This window comes from Micromys minutus (assembly GCF_963924665.1).
Source record: "Micromys minutus genome assembly, chromosome: 14".
Taxonomy (NCBI): domain Eukaryota; kingdom Metazoa; phylum Chordata; class Mammalia; order Rodentia; family Muridae; genus Micromys; species Micromys minutus.
The window spans coordinates 51,171,630-51,191,548 of record NC_137983.1 but is presented as its reverse complement, the minus strand read 5'-3'; the positions used below and the strand labels follow the sequence as shown (position 1 = coordinate 51,191,548).

The 19,919-nt window shown below is 46.0% G+C and overlaps 1 protein-coding gene across 1 annotated transcript in view; it reads left to right on the top strand.

The window, feature by feature from the left end:
* Positions 1-19,919, top strand: part of DLGAP2 (DLG associated protein 2) — a gene marked incomplete at its 3' end in the record, with an annotated part of 362,472 nt that overhangs the window by 261,298 nt on the left and 81,255 nt on the right. Inside the window, exons 4-5 of the mRNA XM_080928375.1 lie at positions 887-1,956; positions 16,380-16,591. Coding sequence (XP_080784501.1) covers positions 955-1,956; positions 16,380-16,591 — 1,214 coding nt within the window. The 5' untranslated portion in view covers positions 887-954. The remainder of the gene's footprint in view (positions 1-886; positions 1,957-16,379; positions 16,592-19,919) is intronic.

Genomic DNA, 19,919 nt, shown 5'->3' with positions numbered 1-19,919 from the left:
TGGCTGGACCCTAGCTTGATAGAGGTCCTTCACTCTAGCCGTCCCAGTACCAAGGGAGCAGCCCAGCACCCAGAAAGCCCCCTTTGAGCTCACTTACCCCTGAGTGGATAGCCACTTGCTATGCAAAAGAGAAGTCCCTTTGCAGCCGCTAAGGGCTGCTGCTACCCCCAGCTCTGCAGCCATATCCTGAGATTCCTCCAAGAACCCTGATGTCCACTCTGACAGTAACCCTTCATGTCCTAATGCCTTAGCCTTGTCACTCAGTCCCTTCCTTGTCCCTCGTTTCTGTGTCTGAACTGGTCATGACAGTTGAAGCCCAGAGCTGACATCGGATGCTTTGCACCCAGGTCTTAGAATGGGCACGTGGCAGAGGTTTTCCCAAGACCTTGTATTTTCCTAACAACTACAGGTGAGAGGCTGGATGGACAGAGAAAACCACCTCTGCCTTCTATATCTCGAGTTCATGTGTATGTGTGATCTTTCTACCTCTGCCTCCCCAAAGCTGGGACTGCAAGTACATGCCACCATACCCTGCTTTTGCTGTGTGTGCTAGGGTTTGAACATAGGTTCAGATGCTTGTACTCGACGGACAGAGCTATCTTCCAACTCCGTTGTCTGTTAGTGTCTCAGAGTCTGCCTGTTGATTCCCTCAGTGCATCTGGATAGTGCATCCAGATGTTGGATATTTGTTGGTGAACCCTCACGTGGGAAAAGCAGTTTCTGCTTCTAGGCATCTCCATATCCTTAGGAGTCACCACTAAACCACTGTGACTGTTCACTCAATCCAGGAACTGGCGACTGGAAAAGTGACTCCTGCATGTCCGTCATAGCCCAGTGTTCCCAGGGTTTCACCAGGTACTAAATCCCATTTCTGTTTTGTTGACAGACCAGCAGTACTCATGGTCTCCAACGCAGAACTTCAATGAAGAGAGGTACTCACCCGCACCCAGGAGCATGAAAGGGTTAACCGGAAGCCGGAACCAGCCTCAGCTATGTGCGGGTCACACCTGTGGCCTGTCACCCCCTGATGACTGTGAGCACCCCCATGATCACATGCATCATGGGCCAGATGTGCGGCAACCTTACCTTCTCAGCCCAGCTGAGAGCTGCCCAATGGACCACCATCACCGCTCACCCAGGAGCTCTGTCCACTCGGAGTGCACGATGATGCCTGTAATGTTGGGCGACCATGTGTCCAGTAGCACCTTCCCCAGAATGCACTACAGTTCACACTATGACACAAGGGATGACTGTGCCATGTCCCACACAAGTACCAAGGTCAATCGCATCCCCGCCAACCTTTTAGACCAGTTTGAGAAACAGCTGCCCCTCCACCGGGATGGTTTCCACACACTGCAGTACCAGAGGGCCTCGGCTGCCACAGAACAGCGAAATGAGAGTCCAGGCAGAATCCGGCATCTGGTCCACTCCGTCCAGAAACTTTTTACCAAGTCTCATTCTTTGGAGGGATCATCCAAGAGCAACATCAATGGGACCAAGAGCGACAGTCGGGTGGATGACCACCACCAGAGTCACCTTTCCAAACACGGCAAACGAAGTAAGAGCAAGGAGAGGAAGCCAGAGAGCAAGCACAAGTCTGGTATGAGCAGCTGGTGGAGCTCTGACGACAACCTGGACAGTGACAGTACGTACCGGACACCCAGCTTGGCCCACCGCCACCACATGGACCACATTCCCCACTGCTACCCCGAGGCACTGCAGAGCCCATTTGGGGACCTCTCGCTAAAGACTTCCAAAAGCAACAGCGATGTTAAGTGCTCAGCCTGCGAAGGCTTGGCCCTCACGCCAGACACCAGGTACATGAAGCGAAGCTCCTGGTCCACGCTCACGGTGAGCCAGGCTAAGGAGGCCTACCGCAAGAGCTCCCTGAACTTGGACAAGCCCCTGGTCCACCCAGAGATCAAGCCTTCCCTGCGGCCATGCCACTACCTCCAGGTAAGGCTCAAGTGACTGTGTCCTTGTTCGGAAGTCTGTTTCCATTGCTGTCCCTTGCAATTGATAGAAGGACTGAGTAAATGCATAACATAAAAGGGAAGTTTGAAGGCACATAGGCCTTTTAGGGTTCCAAAGCAGGGGAATATGCTTGCTCCATATACCTCTGTGTTGTAGCTAGAACTCTCCAAGTCCATCCTCTTGAGAATATAATTGGTGAGATATAATATTGTTGTCTTTATTTGTGAAGTACAGTTGTTTGGTGTACATGCTCCAAGCATGCTGATCCTCCGTGTCTGTCACTTGTATGGGAACTTTACAGCTTTTTTTTTTTTTCTATTTGTTTAGAATTAGGAATTACTGTTACCAGAAATTACCTTGATAAAATTTTTGGTCGCTTTTAGAGATAAAATCTCACATTGTGATGAAAGCTGTTCTTGAATTTAGTGTATAAACCAAGCTGGCCTTGAACTCACAGCAATCCCCCTGCCTCGGCCTGGATGGAATGCATGCTACACCATGGCTAGCTAAACCTACCATGATTTTTAAGTTTTTATTATTAGCATGTATCAATTATACATAGTAGGGGGGTCTCACTTTCATACGTGTACATAACATTTTGGTCACATCCACTCCCATTTTCCTGTTGATTCTCCTGCTATTCCTAAATATGTAATCCAAGACTGACTGTGGCCATCCTGCTATGTCATAGATCTCTCGGATGAACTCTTCTTGTATAACTGAAATCAAGCATCCTCCCAACACCCCCCACACACACCCCCTCCCCCGGCCCCTGCTCTGCTTCTGGGAACCCCAGCTCTTGAGCTTCCATGTGAGGGAGACTGCTTAGAGTTTGTCTTTCTGAGTCTAGTTTGTTTCACTGACTGAGCATAGCATTTCATGTTTGCCCCTATTGTAAGTGGCAGGGATTCCCCACACCCCCTAACTCACAGCTTGAGCAGTATCTCATGCTATGTACAGCATCTCATGCTGTGTGTACAGCATCCCAGGCTGTGTGTACAGCATCCCAGGCTGTGTGTACAGCATCCCAGGCTATGTGTACAGCATCCCAGGCTATGTGTACAGCATCCCAGGCTATGTGTACAGCATCCCAGGCTGTGTGTACAGCATCCCAGGCTATGTGTACAGCATCCCAGGCTATGTGTACAGCATCCCAGGCTATGTGTACAGCATCCCAGGCTGTGTGTACAGCATCCCAGGCTATGTGTACAGCATCCCAGGCTATGTGTACAGCATCCCAGGCTATGTGTACAGCATCCCAGGCTGTGTGTACAGCATCCCAGGCTATGTGTACAGCATCCCAGGCTATGTGTACAGCATCCCAGGCTATGTGTACAGCATCCCAGGCTGTGTGTACAGCATCCCAGGCTGTGTGTACAGCATCCCAGGCTATGTGTACAGCATCCCAGGCTATGTGTACAGCATCCCAGGCTGTGTGTACAGCATTCCAGGCTATGTGTACAGCATCCCAGGCTATGTGTACAGTATCTCATGCTATGTGTACAGCATCCCAGGCTGTGTGTACAGCATCCCAGGCTGTGTGTACAGCATCCCAGGCTATGTGTACAGCATCCCAGGCTGTGTGTACAGCATCCCAGGCTATGTGTACAACATCTCAGGCTATGTGTACAGCATCCCAGGCTATTTGTACAGCATCCCAGGCTATGTGTACATTATCTCATGCTATGTACAGCATCCCAGGCTGTGTGTACAGCATCCCAGGCTATGTGTACAGCATCCCAGGCTATGTGTACACCATCCCAGGCTATGTGTACACCATCCCAGGCTGTGTGTACAGCATCCCAGGCTATGGGTACAGCATCCCAGGCTATGTGTACAGCATCTCATGCTGTGTGTACAGCATCCTGCACTGTGTGTACATCTCCTCCTTTAGCCAGTCACTTACTGATGCACATCAGGTCGACTCCCTCTGTTGGCTTCTGTGAACAGAGCCACAATGTGACTGATAGGAGATTGTCCGGACATGGGTTCCTTTGATCTGTCCTTTGAAACACTGCTCCAATGTGACCCATCCCTTGGTGCCAGGGACATAGCACAGCAACATAAGTATCCTGAATACACAGACACTCGTGTCTGTGACCTGCCATTCACAGGAGCTGAGCTCTCTCATGTGACAACAGCATCCCTAAGCTGTGTGGCACATGGTGATGACAGGAAGTTTTGTCTGTGGTAAGGGTCTCTGTTCTCCAGGGTGTAAATAAGACAGATTCACCAGGGCAAAAACAAACTAAAGACATTGCTAACAGGATCCAGACAGAGCACTGTGCTGTTCTGCATTTTATACAATCCCTCGCTCTGACTCCTGATGACTCTCTCACCAAGAATGACAGGTGAGGACTAAGCCTCAGAAGACACCGTCACTACTGAGGAAGCCTCTGCAGCCACTGCCAGCCAATGGCACCTAGTACAACCTAACTCCAGGTTTCCTTAAGGGTGTATAGTATGCATCCAATTCACAAATCACAAATCCCTGTCCTGTAAGAACCAGATCCTGGCTTGGCCGTGCACTGGCTGAGAGACACCCTCTTAGATACTGAGTAATGGCTCTAAACACTGGCTGAGTCACCAAGTGGCCAATTAGCGAAACAGATGAACAACTGTGAATCTTTCTGGGAGTCAGGTGGCAGAGGCTTCCAGCAGCGCCAATTCTTCCTGGTATATCGTCCAAGGCTCACTGGCTCTGTTTTGAAAGGAGATGCTAACCAAATTGCTTGTATAGACAGATTTATTCAAAGAGACAAATTGGTAGTTAGATAAAGTATTATTTTTAAAGCAGTAGAAAAGGTTTAAATTTTGCTTGTAGTTGGCAAACCTTAATGATATCCAAATGTAAAATGTTCTCTCTGCTCATCTAAAGGAACACAGTGAGTAAAATGGGGGCTCACTCTGGTTCTATCGTAGTTATAGTAGCAAAATGCTTGTCTTTTTTTTTTTTTTTTTTTTTTTTTTTTTTTTGATGTGTGCCTGGGAATCTCTGGTGCAGTGTCCCTTGAACACTGGGCAGTATTGTAATGGGCATTTTACCCCATGTTTACCTCACTCCAGTTCTGAGCTCACAGCTTTGCACTTCATCCCCACCTGCTCAGCACCAGCCCACAGCAGCCCAGAGTCTACCAACCTTGCTTTGCACATGCTCAGTACCTGTGCGGAGGCTACCGACCCTGCTCTGCACATTCTCTTCTCCGCCCTCCAGTCACCCTGTTTTCAGTGCTTCCTTTTATGGAAAATAGCCTTCGTCTCCAAAGGCAAAGTGTAATGTCAGCTTTTCCTTTTGGTGGTTTTATCTTGCCCCTACCCTACCAGGTGTGGTGGAAGGGGTCACATAGACCATATCCTTGTGGCTGTAATGGTTTCATAATCCATCTCTGAAAAGTCCGTGCTACAGAGCTACAAAGATATGCTCAGTGGGCAAAGTACTTGCCAGAGAAATGTGAGGACCAGAGTTTAGAAGACAGAGACCAGAGACCCCCCCCCCAAGTCATTAGGCTAGCCAAACTAGTCAAAAGAGCAAGTTCTGGGTCCAGCAAGTAAGCTCTCCTTGATAATGTGGGGAGTAATTTAGGAAGGTGCCTGACATCAAACATGGCCTTCTCATACATGTACACACATGTGCAGGTAGACACGCATGGAAGCACTCACATACATGGATGCACACATTAAAATTAAAAGATGCACACTGAAAGACAGAGCCTTCTGCTTAAGTAAAGCATCCATGATGTACAGCCAGGCACTGTAGGTCTTACCAAGGACTCACAGCTTCTCTCCAGTGGGAACTCCAGGAGGGAGCCTGGCCCGTGTCAGACCCGTTGTCTGCGCCTCATAACCCACACCTCTGTCTCTCAATCACCCTTTCATTTCTTTTTAAATTCTGTGGTTTGGAGACTTTGTCCTGCCACGCCCTGTGGTCTGACATCATTCCAGATGCTTCCCTGGCCTGGAGCTTGCACCAGCGTCTGGACTTGCCTCCCCCAACCGACTGATCACTGAGGACTGTATCAGTTGTTTTCTCAGTCAGCCTCTCCCAAGCCTCAATGGTAAAAGCCAGGTCAGCCCCACTCCTTACTCTCTGGAGCTTCCTCTGGCTTTGCCTAGAGCGAGACTTCAAAAGGGGAGAGTTAGTCACACAGCCAGGGGCAGGTACAGCTGTTATCTTCACTGAGGTGGATCTTACAAACATCAACACGTCTTGTCTCTGCACAGCAGCAGGCAAAAACGGAACAGTCTGGTGCAGTGCCGTGTGGTTCAGTGCAAGGCAGCATCGAAATAAAGCCCCTCCAGTGCTTCATAAAACCATAGCAAGACACAGCCGCGGAAGAGGAGGACAGCTATAGAACCCACCTACAAGCCCCAACAGCCTTAGGTCTCTGTCAACCTCCAGCAGTCCTTCTGTGGCTAATGGTGGCCAGGGCTGGGCTTTGCTAAGCATAGCAGCCGAGGGGACACAGACCTAACTCCCCTCTCACTGTTCATGTGGACAGTGTTCTGCAAACATTAGACCTGCAAGGTGGGAGGTTTGGGGACCCTGAAGGAAGTTACTGTTTTTGCAAGGACCCTCCTCCAGCCCCCCAGAGACCTTTCCCCCACACACCATTCTCTGTTCATTTTCACCCCTGAACAAAATCCTCTTTCCTTCCCCCTGTTGTCCTCTAGCTGTCTTTCTACCATGTGTGAGAAGATTTATGAAATACACACACCTCCTCAGGCAGAGTTTGTCCCCAGACCCAGCTGAATTGATGTCCAGGTACATTCAAAGATGTCCTCACAGCATTTTCCCCTCACACTGGTGCTGCTAAACTTTCCAGTGGAAAGGTCCTAACTGTGGGCCCCACAAGCCCAGACTTCATTTCCCAACTAGCATTGGGAATTAAGGAAAACTAAACACGTGTGTCTGCAGTGCTTTGTAAGGACATAGTCTAAAAGAACAAGGTGTCGGTGCCACAGCATTTTTTTTCTGCCCCAAACTAGAGATTTGCAGTTGAGCAAAAGGACAAATTTCTGCATCCACCTTTGGACTATACACAATCCTTCTGTAGTTAGCACTCCAGGAAGATTCATGTTTGTAAGTAGGCCAAAACCCAGGGACTGGAACTGAAGGGGAATTCTGACCCATGTTTTCCTCTGAAAGGGCTTTTGTTATTTTATTTTCTGCCTCAGCAGACAAACTGTCTTAGGGCCAAACTTGAAATAACATGGCAGGAGTGTGGACCAGTGATTCACTGTATCCTGCTCAGGACCCAAGAGGTTCCCTGTATGCTGAGGAGGAGACACCGGCCTTGGAGGGTACCTGGTACCAGCCAAGGAGGTAGGTCACATCTGTTCTGCCCCATGGAAAATATTCTTTTCCCTCAACCCCTGTGAGCACCAAATCCTTGTCTCTACTATGTCCCTATCACCTGCCTCTTTTGTCCCCATATCCTCTCTGAGTTGTGTCTTGGCTGTGTCCCCACAAACTGTAGGGGACCACAGTACTACAGTGACCCTAGTTTAGGACTCCAACAAGTAAAGACAAGCCCTCGGGGTTTGCATCCCTGCCTGTGTAGCTGGGAATACTTTAAAAACAAAAATACAAACAAGACTCCTAAGTTTTGAAAGGTTGAGAGAGATTGGACCAAAAGGTTTGATGAGGAACGGTTTTTTGTGAGTAACACATAGCGCTCTGTTTCTGATTTCAGGACTCTTTCCTCTGAGGCCTTCACAGCCTGCTGCCTGCCCTCCTGAGCTGTTTATTTCCCATCTACACATGGGAAAGGGAATAAACCCTTCTTGACTAACCATGTGGCTCCTTCCACTCAGGGTCCAGCAGGAATTCACAGTTGGAAGCTTATCTCCACTTATTAAAAAAAACAAAAACAAACAAAAAAAAAAAAAAAACAAAAGACAACTTAATCTCTTTTCCCCATCACACTGGCCCAACCCAGAAGCATCCATATTTCCATTTCCATTCAAGGTCACATTTGCCTCCTATGGCCAGAAGTCTAGAGTAGCAAAAAACGCTCAGCCCTATCCACTGGCTTCCACAAACCCCAGAAGTGAACACCGTGACCGTGAGCCAGCTCAGAGCACCCCAACAGAAGCCCCACACGGTCACACCAGTCATGTCTCCCTGCCTGCTGCCTTTACAGAACCTCTACTGTACAGCCTTTGTTTTTCCCCCTCTCATCTCATTTTATTCTTCGCAACTGGCAGACGATTGCTTTGTGTCTGTGGGGAAGACTATGACACTTCAGCTCATACAAATAGACAGGGATCAAGCCAAGGATCAGCTCCATGTCTGCGTCACCTCCTGTTCATAGCCTTCGAGTTCCTTCCGTCTGGCTCCTTGTATGGATTCGTGCTGTGTGCAGTGTGCACCGTGGGTGCCCACTATGCTCTGGAGGATGCTAACCTCACTTCTCTCCACTGCAGTTCGGTCCCTGTTGCCCATCCTCCTTCTTCCACCTCCATGTCATCCTTCCCAGGGTTCACTAACCACTGCTGGACTTTCTTCATCTTAGACATCGGTTTCTTTATCTCCACCAAATGAGGGAGATTCACGGTGTGTCTCTGTTTTGTTTTATTCACCGTATCTCCTCCATTGCCACGCGAATTGTTGAAGATGATGGGATCTCCCCTTTTGTGTCTCAGTGGTGTCCCACGGTGTATATTTGTGTGCATGTATAAGTGTATATTACACATATTAATGCATCATATTTTCTTTATCCATAAGTTAATGGTCACCTCTATTGATCGCACACTGTTGGACCTAGGCTGCAGCAGACATGGTTTTATAGGTATCCCTTTAACAGATGATTTTATATATCATCTCTTGTATACCAGTAGTGTGACCCAGTTTAGATGTTGTCTTTGTTAGGGGAGTGACCCCAATACTGTCTGATAATGGCAGCACTGGTTTACCTCTCATCAACAGTGAGTAAGGGCCGCTGCCCTTCCAGTCTCTAGTCTCTATGCAGAATTTGGTAAAAGTCAGGGAGGATAGGGTGGTTCTCACCTTTGTTTTGATTTGTATTTCTCTGGTGAGTAGCTGTTGATCTTTTTTCATTGCCTTGGTGACTATCTAGTCTCTATAGGAACTGCTCTGCTAATTTCTCTGTCCTTTAATAGGATCAATTGGGGGGCGCTATTGAATTGTTTGAGTTGTTTTTGAATGTTGGAATTTATCACTATGCATGGTGCTGCATGGCTGTAATCCAAGAACTTGTGAGCTGGAAGCAGGAAGATTAGAAGTTCAAGGCCAGCCTTAGCTATATAGTGACTTCTAGGTGCTGTCTCAGGGGTGGGGAGCGAAGGAAGGAAGGGTCACTTTATAAGTGGTATGGAGGAATGGAGGAAAGGAAGGAGAGAGAGGGAAGGAGGGTAGGAGAGAGGGAGGGAGGGAGGAAGGAAGGAAGGAAGGAAGGAAGGAAGGAACGAAGGAAGGAAATTATTCTCCTATTGGGAGACAGGGAGACGCTAGCTTGGATTCTGTGATGAAGGCTGGGTAGTCCAACAATGTCAGTCTATTGAGGTGACAACTCAGAAAGCTGAGAACCTTAGAGCTAATGAGTTCTAAGGTGGGATGCCTCAGCTCTTCCAATCTGACAGCGAGAATCTTCGGGATTGCTAAGGAATTGCTCATAAGGCTGAGGGAACTGGAGTCTGGTGACAACTGGGGGACACCAATGGCAGTGACAGCAACAGCTAGCAGAGCAGAAGCACTCAGTGCCAAGAGGTGAAGGTGGCCAGGTGAGCAGGGCAGTGTTGCTCTTTCTCTCTGCATCTGGGTCACCATGAGAAGGTGCTAGCCACACTGAGGGACTGTGGTCTCGGCCCAGTCAATCCTGAAAATGCCCTTGTGGACCTGCCTGAAGGTGTGTCTCCTAGTTGATTCCAGATTCCACCAAATTGGACATCAATATTAGCCATCCCAGATGGATAGCATTCTGATACTGTGTGGGCGGCTTTTGCACTCCATTGATTGCTTCCTTTGCTGTTCAGAAATGTCTTAGTTTCACATAATCTCATTTGCTGTTATTGCTCTTATTTCCGGTGTTCCGTGAGTCATACAAAAGCCATCTCTCATGCTGACACCCGAAGTCTCCCTGTGTTTTCTTCTAGGTCCAGAGTTTCAGATATTATTGCATTTAGGTTGTTGATACAGTTTGAGTTTATTTTATACAGGCTGAGAGAGAGGGGTCTCTCATTCTTTATTCTCAAACCTTCGTTCTTTCACACGAGGGCTATTCAGTTGTCTATGTGCCACTGGTTGTTGGCTCTGTCATTTCTCTGCTACATGTTATTTGTGCCTTTGTCAAAAATCAGGAGGCCACCAGACTGGATTCCTCATTTTCCTATTTGATTCCATTGGTTTAATGTATCAGTTTATGAAATTGCCATGCTGTTTAGTTCACTGTAGTTCTGGTGGTGTGTGTGTGTGTGTGTGTGTGTGTGTGTGTGTGTGTGTGTGTGTGTGTCTGTGTGTGTGTATCAATTTTCATTTTGCACAAGACTGCTTTTATTTTCCAGCAACTTTAATTTAAAACTGTTTTTTATTTGAATGAAGAATACATGGATATTCTGTGGATGGTGGCATTAAACCTACTAATTGCTTTGTGTCGTTTATTTTGGGGTCATATATATGCTTTAACAATATTAATTGTTCTAACCCATTCACGTAACAAGTCTTTTCATTTCTGTATGTGCATGTATGCCAGCAGGGAAGGAGGAGAAGGGGTTCTTCAGATTCCTTCATAGGCTCTTTTCAATTTCATTATAGAAGACACTCATTTTCTTCATTAAATTTATTCCTAGATGTATTGTTTCCTTGTAGGTGTCGTGAATGAGAACACTTTCTGGGCTTCATTATTAGCAAGCAGTGTTTCTCATTTTTGCACATTGGCTTCATATCCTGCAACGTTACTGAATTTACTTATCAGTTTTAACGTCTGTCTGTCTGACATCAATTAAGCTTTTGGTGAAGTCTTGAGGTTTTGTTCAACATGGAGAAAGAGGGGTAATTTTACTTTTCCTAGTTGAACACCTTTTATTTCTTCTCAGATGTAATTGTTCTAAGACCTCCAGAACTGCACACTATACCAAATAGGAACTGTGGTCATACATATACCTTCTTTTATTGTAGAGCTTAAAGAAACACCACCAACATTTCCTCCACCCTGCTCCATATGATGTCAGCCATGGCTCTGTCATATATAGTCTTTAGTAGTATGTTTAGGTGTGTTCTCTCTATACTTAACTGGTTGACCTTTATCATGAAGAGATGTAGACATTGTGTCTTTTGAGATAGTTACATGTTTCTCCCCTGACTTCTGTTCATGTGATGAGTTACTGGTTTGCATATGCTAAGCAAGACTTTTATTCTTGAAAATAAATGCCTCTTGATTGTGCTACATGAGCTCTTGAGATGCACTGGGATCTGGTTTGCTATTATGTTGAGAATGTTTCTATGGGTATTCATCCAGGATATTAACCTTTGTTGCCTGATTGTGCCCGTCTTGTTTAGCCTCCCAGAATGGGTGAAGTTTCCTCTTTCTGCCTTTTATGATTACTTTGAGAAGAATCTATGCTTGTTCTTTACACATTTGGTAAAATTCAACACTGAATTTCTCTTGTCTGAGAGAGATGTCAGGAAGAAAAGGGCTTTTGTTTTGTTTTGTTTTGTTTTTCAGCTTACATTTCATCACTGAGGGAAGTAAGGGAAAGAACTCACGACAGTAATCTGAAGGCAGGGCTACTTGCTATTCCATACATTATTATCTCCACCAAGGAATTCACTCACAGCCAAGGAAGTGCAGGAGAAACCATAAAGGAATGCTGCTTGCTGACTTGTTTGCATGCTTATTCTCTGGATCATGCTTAACTAGCTTTCTTATACAGTCAAGAACTACCTGCCGAGGGAATGGTGCTACCCATAGTGGGCTAGGCCTTTCTACATTATGTAATGATTCCTCATAAGCATGCAACAGAACAACCTGATTAAAAACAATTACTCAGTTGTGACTGCCCTTAAAGGTGATTCTAGATTGTGTCAAGAATCTAGACAGTTAATGTTAGCTATACTCTTTACTCTCCTTCTCTGTCAAGGGTTCTCAACCTATGGGTTACAACCCCTACGTTAAAGGACCCTTTCACCTAAGACCATTAGGGAAAAAAACATATTTATATTAGAGTTCATAACAGTAGCAAAAATAATAGTTATGAAATAGCAATAAAAAATTATGGTTGGGAGTATACCCCAATATAAGAAACTATTAGAGGGTTGCAGCATTAGGAAGGTTAAGAATCACTGTGCTCTTATAATTCTTCATAAACTCACCAGACTGGGTGTCCCTTCATACAGACACTTTCAACATCTTTCCAAGTATTCTCAAATGAATGTCCTATTTAAATGCACATTACCGAGTGGTGGGCAGATAGGGCATGGAGGGAGAAAGATAAATATGTGCACACAGCTTGATAGCTAATGTAAAAGAAATAAAAGGAAAGTAACTTTTAACCAAAAATATTTTAATAAAAAAAAATGTTGGGGCACAGCAAATGTGCACAGAATAAAGTGTTCTGGTGTTTGTTCTGAGTGAAAGGTCGAAGTAATTGGAGAGCTACAAATTAGACCAACACAGGCGTGTTGTAATGAGGACTCAGACTCCAGCAAGGCTCTGCCAGCCCTGGGGGATTTAGAAATGGTAAACAATTCCTGGTAAATTTCCAACTGATCAACGTTCATGCTCCCCTTGATTTACATGGTAGTTATATTCTAGAAAAAAAAAATCCATTGCTCATTAAAATTGCCAACTAGAACAAATAAGCCTGGTTTTCACACAAAGCATAGCAAGGCTTGAGAAAAACTGTCACAGATTTGTGCAGGACGTAGGCAGTCGTTTCTTGGTGGAGCTGCACACGACTCCCTGAAAACAAGCATCTCTGCACTCCTGGGTATGTGGAAGAACTCCCTGCGAGAATTGAATTTCCCCAGATGGGACTGTGGAAAAACTGGTGACTCCATGGGATGCTCTGCTGAGATCCCTTGTCATTCATCTGCCCTCCATTCAGGGCATGCAGGGACCAGCTGTCACTCTCCCCTGTGGCTCGTGTACTTGGTACTTGTTTAAAACACACACATACATGTTGCTGATGGGATGAGGAAAATGTTTCCTGAGAGAATGCAGCTTTAGATGGAGTGTCCCTTTAGTTTACTTAAAAAGGTAGTTATTATAAAATCCTAGCCCCTCTCCCCCATGCCTTGCCTTTTGAAAGATGCTTTCTTTCGTTTGTAGCATGAAGCCACCATGCTTAACGTACGGCAGCACAGCGCACACAGATGTCAATCTCAGGAGAATTCCCCGTTTAGAGAAATTCTAAATGCTGTTCACCCCTGCATGCTGGCAATCGGGGTAGCTGATTGCCTTGGCATAGCGAAGGCAGGGGGTTGGCTCTGTAGGGGCTGGAAGCCTCTAGCTTGTTTCCCTGAGGCTGTGAAGCTGCCACAAGCGCGTGCCAGGTGCACACTTGGCCACTCCTCTGCATTCTGCTGCGGGTTTTAACGTTTTTGTTGTTCCATAAGGGGAAGGTTTATTTACTGCGACTTGGTGGCTTTTCATAGCCCAGGCATATGCTCTCAAAATCGGCTGCTTTACACTCCTTCTGCATTGAATATTTTTTTTCTGTCAAAGGCTGTGAAATTGGCTTCCTGAATCAGAAACAGAAACGTACAAGCTGGTCTCATTTGTTAGTTAATTTGTAGGCTGCTGGAAACACATACACACACACACACACACACACACACACACACACACATACATACACACACACACACACACACACACACACACACACACACACAATCTTTACCTTGTTCTTTATGGAAGCATGGTTTGGGTTTTAAAAACAACACTCCATAAAACTCCTTTGGAGACAGCTAGCCTCTTCCTGTTCTGTCCTTTTCCCTGTGACCACCACCTGGATGCTCATTGGGAGATGAAGAAAGCAGGCTTCACTGGCCCAGCCCAGAGGCTGGCCACCTGTTCTTTGAATGCTGTGTATTCTGCCTGCACCATTCCGCTGGCCAGATCCAGACTGAATGACCCCTGGAGCCTCCCTCCAGGAGCCTGTACTGGTCACCAGTCACCAGCTTTCCCCCAGGATCACCACTACCCCTCACCTTTCAGACTAAGCAGACTGTAATCCATCACCTTCGGGGTGCATTGCTTTCATGGAAAGGTGGTGACATTCAGGGTTCTGCCAGAATGAATATACCACTTAGAAAAGCTTAGAAAATGTAAATAGATGTGAAAAATCATTGAAAAACGCTCCATCCCTCTTTCTCTTTGCTGATACCTGCCGTGCATCTTGCCACCGTGTTCCTACACTAAAGCGAGTCTACCCATTTCCTGTGTCTCTCCCTCCCATGGTTTGAATGTCTCCCCAAGAGTTTGTGTGCTGGCAAGTGGGTTCTCAAATCCACACCTATGCACAGAAACTGGGACACCGGTCATGGTGTGAACATCTCAGTCATCTGGTAAGAGCCACGGAGATGCCTTTCCTCTGCCTGGATTTCCACTGTGTGGTTACTGAAGAAGCTTTGGTAAGAAATCACGCAGCTAAGAGCTGTCCGATACCCCAAGAGTTCGCTCATTTAGCACACATAACTGTGATTTTCTCTGGTGTCGAAGGATATCCACTATTGGGACATGGTGTCTCCCTACAAATCAAGATTCTCCATGGATGGACTGGCACCAGTACATGCTGAACACAAGCCATTGATTCCCATGTCACCTCCGCATGCTTTAACGTGGCCTCTAAAATTTTACCAAGCCATCTATGTTACCATGGTCTGTATTCCTCAGACCCATGCTCCGTGTGGCAGAGAGCTGTGTTGTTGAAATGCTAAAACACTCAACCCACAGGCAGCACCTGCCCCAGCTCAGGTGTATAGCATGTTATCTGTTAAGCCCTTAATCAATGGCTGCATCTCACCATGCAAAGCCTCACTACAGAGTTGGTAGGCTTCATTGGGGGAGAGCCAGCCAAATCCATCTCCCTCCTCTAGGGCCGTGTTATGTCACACCTTGGTACACAAACATAAGACCTGCCCATCCAGCCAGAGGTACAGAAAGGGAGAAAAACACAGAGGAGCTTCTGACTACAACGTGGAAGACATCAGATCTGCAGGCAGAGCACACAACATGCTATTCAGCAAGGAACACCGGTGCCTTCTGCCAAAGAGCCTGCCATTCCATTAGCCATATGGGTCTGTGTGGAGGGCCAGAGCACTTGGCTTCATGCAGTGTTGAGGCTAGAAGAAAAACAGGATCCCTCCCAGGCCAATTTCAGAATATTGCTGAAAATTGAAGTGTTGTACAACAAAAATGCCACTTTGAAAACTTTTTAAGTGTAGAGGTTTACCACTCCCCTCCACCAGCAGCCTCTGAGACCCTCTTTTCCAGCCCGGCCAGCCACCCTTTACAAGCCTTTGGAGCTGTTGGCAGAGCAGAGACTGGGCTGCTGCCTTGCTTAGGGGCTGTACTGCTTCCAGGGCTGGGCTGCCGTCCTGAGAAACATCTCCACTCCTGTGAGACCTAGCTTCTTGGGGGAGCCAGGATGCTGACCAGCTTCATCATCTGGTGATAGAGGCTACCCTCAGGCTAGGGGCACCACTGGAAAACTGAGTTGCCATCCTTTGAGTGTTCCTTAGAATGCACGGTGTGAAGTCATAAGAAGCTCTGTGTCCCTAAGGCGACATGGGGTCCCTAATGGGGAATCTTTTTTCATCTGCCAGTGCGTGTGTTTTGTGTGTGGGATGTGATTCTCTTCTCCTTTATTAGCATTTGCCACTGGAAGACACCAAGCAATAATATCAACATCGCCACCATTCTCTCCTGTTTCTTCTAGTCAGTTTCCTTTACTTGTAACTATTACCTTTGATTCCAAAGGGAAATCTAAACGTTAGAAACATTCCCATGTTCCTAGTACCTTCTCAACTTCTCCCATAAAATTTCTCTTTTACAATGGGAAAAAAAAAACAAATGTATGGATTCGGACTGGAGAGATGGCTCAGCAGTTAAGAGCACTGACTGCTCTCCAAAGGTCCTGAGTTCAATTCCCAGTAACTACATGGTGGCTCACAACCATCTGTACTGGGATCTGATGTCCTCTTCTGGTGTGTCTGAAGACAGCTACAGTGTACTTATATATAATAAATAAATAAACCTTTAAAAAAAAATCCATGGATTCAGAGCGAGTCCCTTTCTGGATTTGGAAGGCTGTGGAAAAAAGGCTTTTACACGTACGTGATTTAAGATGGTGAACAGCCAAAGGAGCTGTGCCTTCAAGAAACCATAGGACCCATACTTTAGAGGTCATGATTGATACGGGCTATGTCTGCTCTTTCCCAGGTGCCTCAGGACGATTGGGGTGCGTACCCCACAGGTGGCAAAGAGGAGGAGATACCGTGCCGTAGGATGAGGAGCGGCAGCTACATAAAAGCCATGGGCGACGAGGAAAGCGGGGAGTCAGACTCCAGCCCTAAAACATCCCCAACGGTGGCCATCCGGCCAGAGCCGCTGCTCAAGTCCATCATACAAAGACCACTTGGAGACCACCAAACGTAAGAGCGATGTCTTTTCTCTCCTCACCCCTTCTTCTCCGTGCCTGTTTAGCTGTGGGCAAACCCTCTTCAGGTTGAATCGAAGGTGATAGTGACGGAGTCTCTGCCGTCCATTTTCTCATTCATCCCTTCTCACTGACATCTCGGGATACTTTTATCACCAGATTTTTAAAACATGTTTCTTTTACTTGATAGGATTATAATTATATCATCTTCCCCTCCTGTTTTCTCCCTACAAACCCTCCCATACACTCCTCCTGGCTCTCTTTCAAAACTGTGTCTGTGTCCTCTTTTTCTCGTTAATTGTTCCTTAAGCACAACCTGATCTGTCTATATAATATTATTTGTATGTGTATTTTGAGGGCTGACCGTCTGGTATTGAATAACCAATTGGATGATCAACTAGACCTTTGGTTGTTTATTTCATAATTATGCTTGGGCAATGTCTTAGGGTTTCTATTCCTGCACACACACATCATAACCAAGAAGCAAGTTGGAGAGGAAAGGGTTTATTCAGCTTACACTTCCACATTGCTGCTCATCACCAAAGGAAGTCAGCACTGGAAACCAAGCAGGTCAGGAAGCAGGAGCTGATGCGGAGGCCATGGAGGGATGTTACTTAGTAGCTTGTTTCCCCTGGCTTGCTCAGCTTTCTGTCTATTTTTAACTATTGATTTTTTTATTAAACAACTTTATTTTTAAAATCAGAGATAAATGTACAGATTTTAAAAGCATTTTTGCATAAAACCATATGAATATATTCTTGTCAGTATTTGATTTTATTTTTTAAAGGTTTGATGGTATGCATTGCAATCTTAACTAGTTACCATAAGCATAAAGTACATGTAAAACAAAATGTAACATGGAAATAGTCGAGTTTTCTTGGTGTGCAAAGATTAAACATAATGATTTTTAAATATCAAGAATTGCCACAAGGCTGCATTCTTAGCTCTTGAATTATTAATGATTTAAGGTCTAGGTGTACCCCACTCTGAGAGGGTGCTATACACTTACTTTTTTTCTAAGAAGGACTGAGGCTTCTTTTTGAGCTTCATATGGTCTGTGAGTTGTTTTTTGGGTATTTAGAGCTTTCTGGAGTCAACCTGCTTTCTTATAGAACCCAGGTCTACCAGCCCAGGGATGGCACCACCCACAATGGGCTGGGCCCTCCTCCCATTGATCACTGGTTGAGAAAATGCCTTACAGCCAGTACAGGCAAATTGTGTGTCTGATTAGGAATTTTTTTTTTTTGAGGAGTTGGGATGGTTAGGGTAGGTTCTCATGTAGCCCAAGTTACCCTGAACTCTTGATCCTCCATCTGTTATACATCAGAACCGGGCACGTCACTCCAGTGTTTGCATTAACAGGGACATGTTTCTATTCAAATGACAGTGTGGGTATGAGAACGTCTGTGAGGAAATACCTGAACAGGGGCTTTTCTGTGGACTCTCACTTCCTAAATATGTGCTTAGACAAAATTCTTTTTAGTAAGGAATTCAAAGCAGTTTGGTTCCATGAGCGTAAAATCAATAGACGTTGTATATTTGTCCGAAGGTTTGTTTGTTCATTGATAAGTTTGACTCCTGAAATATACACAACTAAAACCCACTTGGGAAATTAACCATTGAACCAGGCAAAATAGAGTTGCCCTCAGCGCTTTCCCTAATGGCTAGCCCAGCATGTCAGGGAGCATGGCTGTGAAAGTTGAGAAGTAGCTGGTGCCTTCCTTGCTTCCCATTTTCAGATGCCTGTGCTGTGTAAGTAGACAGCAACAGGTGAGAATATGCTCAAGTGGCTTGGAGTCACCTCCTGTGATGCACAGTGAAGCATCCAAGTCCTAATCAGAGGAGGCACCTTCATGGAACCTCCACCCAGCCTGGGACTCACAATAGCAGGGCAATGCTATCATCATCTCTCCCAATAAACCCAATAACTCACAAACATGGGCTTATAGCGTAAAAACTTAAAAACTGAATTGCAGCAGACTAGTACCGGGGAGAACCATGCACCTGGGGAGGCCCATATGAGCAAATCCCACGTAGTCTTGGGGTGGGGGTGCATGAATGGCTCTCTGTGCAGTCAGGTGAGGAGATCATGTGAGCAATGAACAGAGAGGTACTTAGTGCACTTTGAATTGACCTCCTTCCTCTGCTTACCTGCAAGTCCAACTGGGCTGTGGGCAGGGCCATCTGTATGAAGGAGGGTGCTCCAGGCTACTGTGAGACCAGGCATAGAAACCACTTTAGTTAACTGGAGCTTTTATGTCCTAATAAGCCACATAAATGAATCATTTTTATTCTGGAGCTTATTTATATTCAAGGACTGTTTCAGATGGAATTGATTATTCTAAAATTGCATTCGAAATATAATTGTAAATAACTGGGTCTGACAGGCCTCTTGGTATTGTTTCCTCTTCACACCGTGGAACTTCCCAGCAGGGGTGATTGACAAAGTGGTCCTCGATGCAGACTGAATCAGAGAGTGAAAATGGGGCACAAGCTCTATGAGATGCCAGTCTCTTCTGTGCACAGACCATTTGGTTACCTCTGGCAGCGCCTTAGAAAGCAAATGTGATGGGGAGATGAGTGACCAGGTAGCCAGAGAAGTGTCTTACGTTGTCATCATTTCAGCCTACTGCACCAGCGGGACCCTTTGGTGCCTAGGCACTTCCTATGTAATAAACTGGAAGGTGTCAGCAAGCTGTTGAAGACAACTAGCCTAGGTGATAGAAGGAGGCTGGGCCTCTGGTTGTCATTATCAGTTCTCCTTTTGTAATGGAAAATGGGCTCTGTGAAGACTGCAGATATCCTGTGTCCCAAGCTGTACCTCTTGGAACAACACCAGAGTTATTCTGCTGAAAGCTGTCTTGTCCTTCATCATTAAAGAGCCGGCCCCCACCCCCACTCCATTACTGAGTTACAATGTATCCATGTTGTTCACAAGGGCACTTTCACTTCCCCAGATACCCTCTCCAGAACACTGCATGATTCTAAAACAGCTTTCTCAAAGAAAAGTAAAACAAACACCATGTCCTTCTTGCAGCTGTCTTCCTGCATCTGAGCACGAGCCCGGAGCAGGAGCCCCTCTGCTGCCCCATTCACAGATCAGGAAGGCTGCCCTGGCCAGATGGAGGCCTGCCCATCTGTAGAGCAGCCCCTGCTGTGTGCGGAGCGCCTAACAGAGTTATTACCAATTCATTTAAATGTGAATTCCAAGTGACTACTGAATCCAATTTACTGCACTTTTTAATTAGCTTACGTATTAGCGTCAAGATACATGAATTACCAATTCCAGTCTATTATTATGAAAAGTAGACCTAATAATTTAA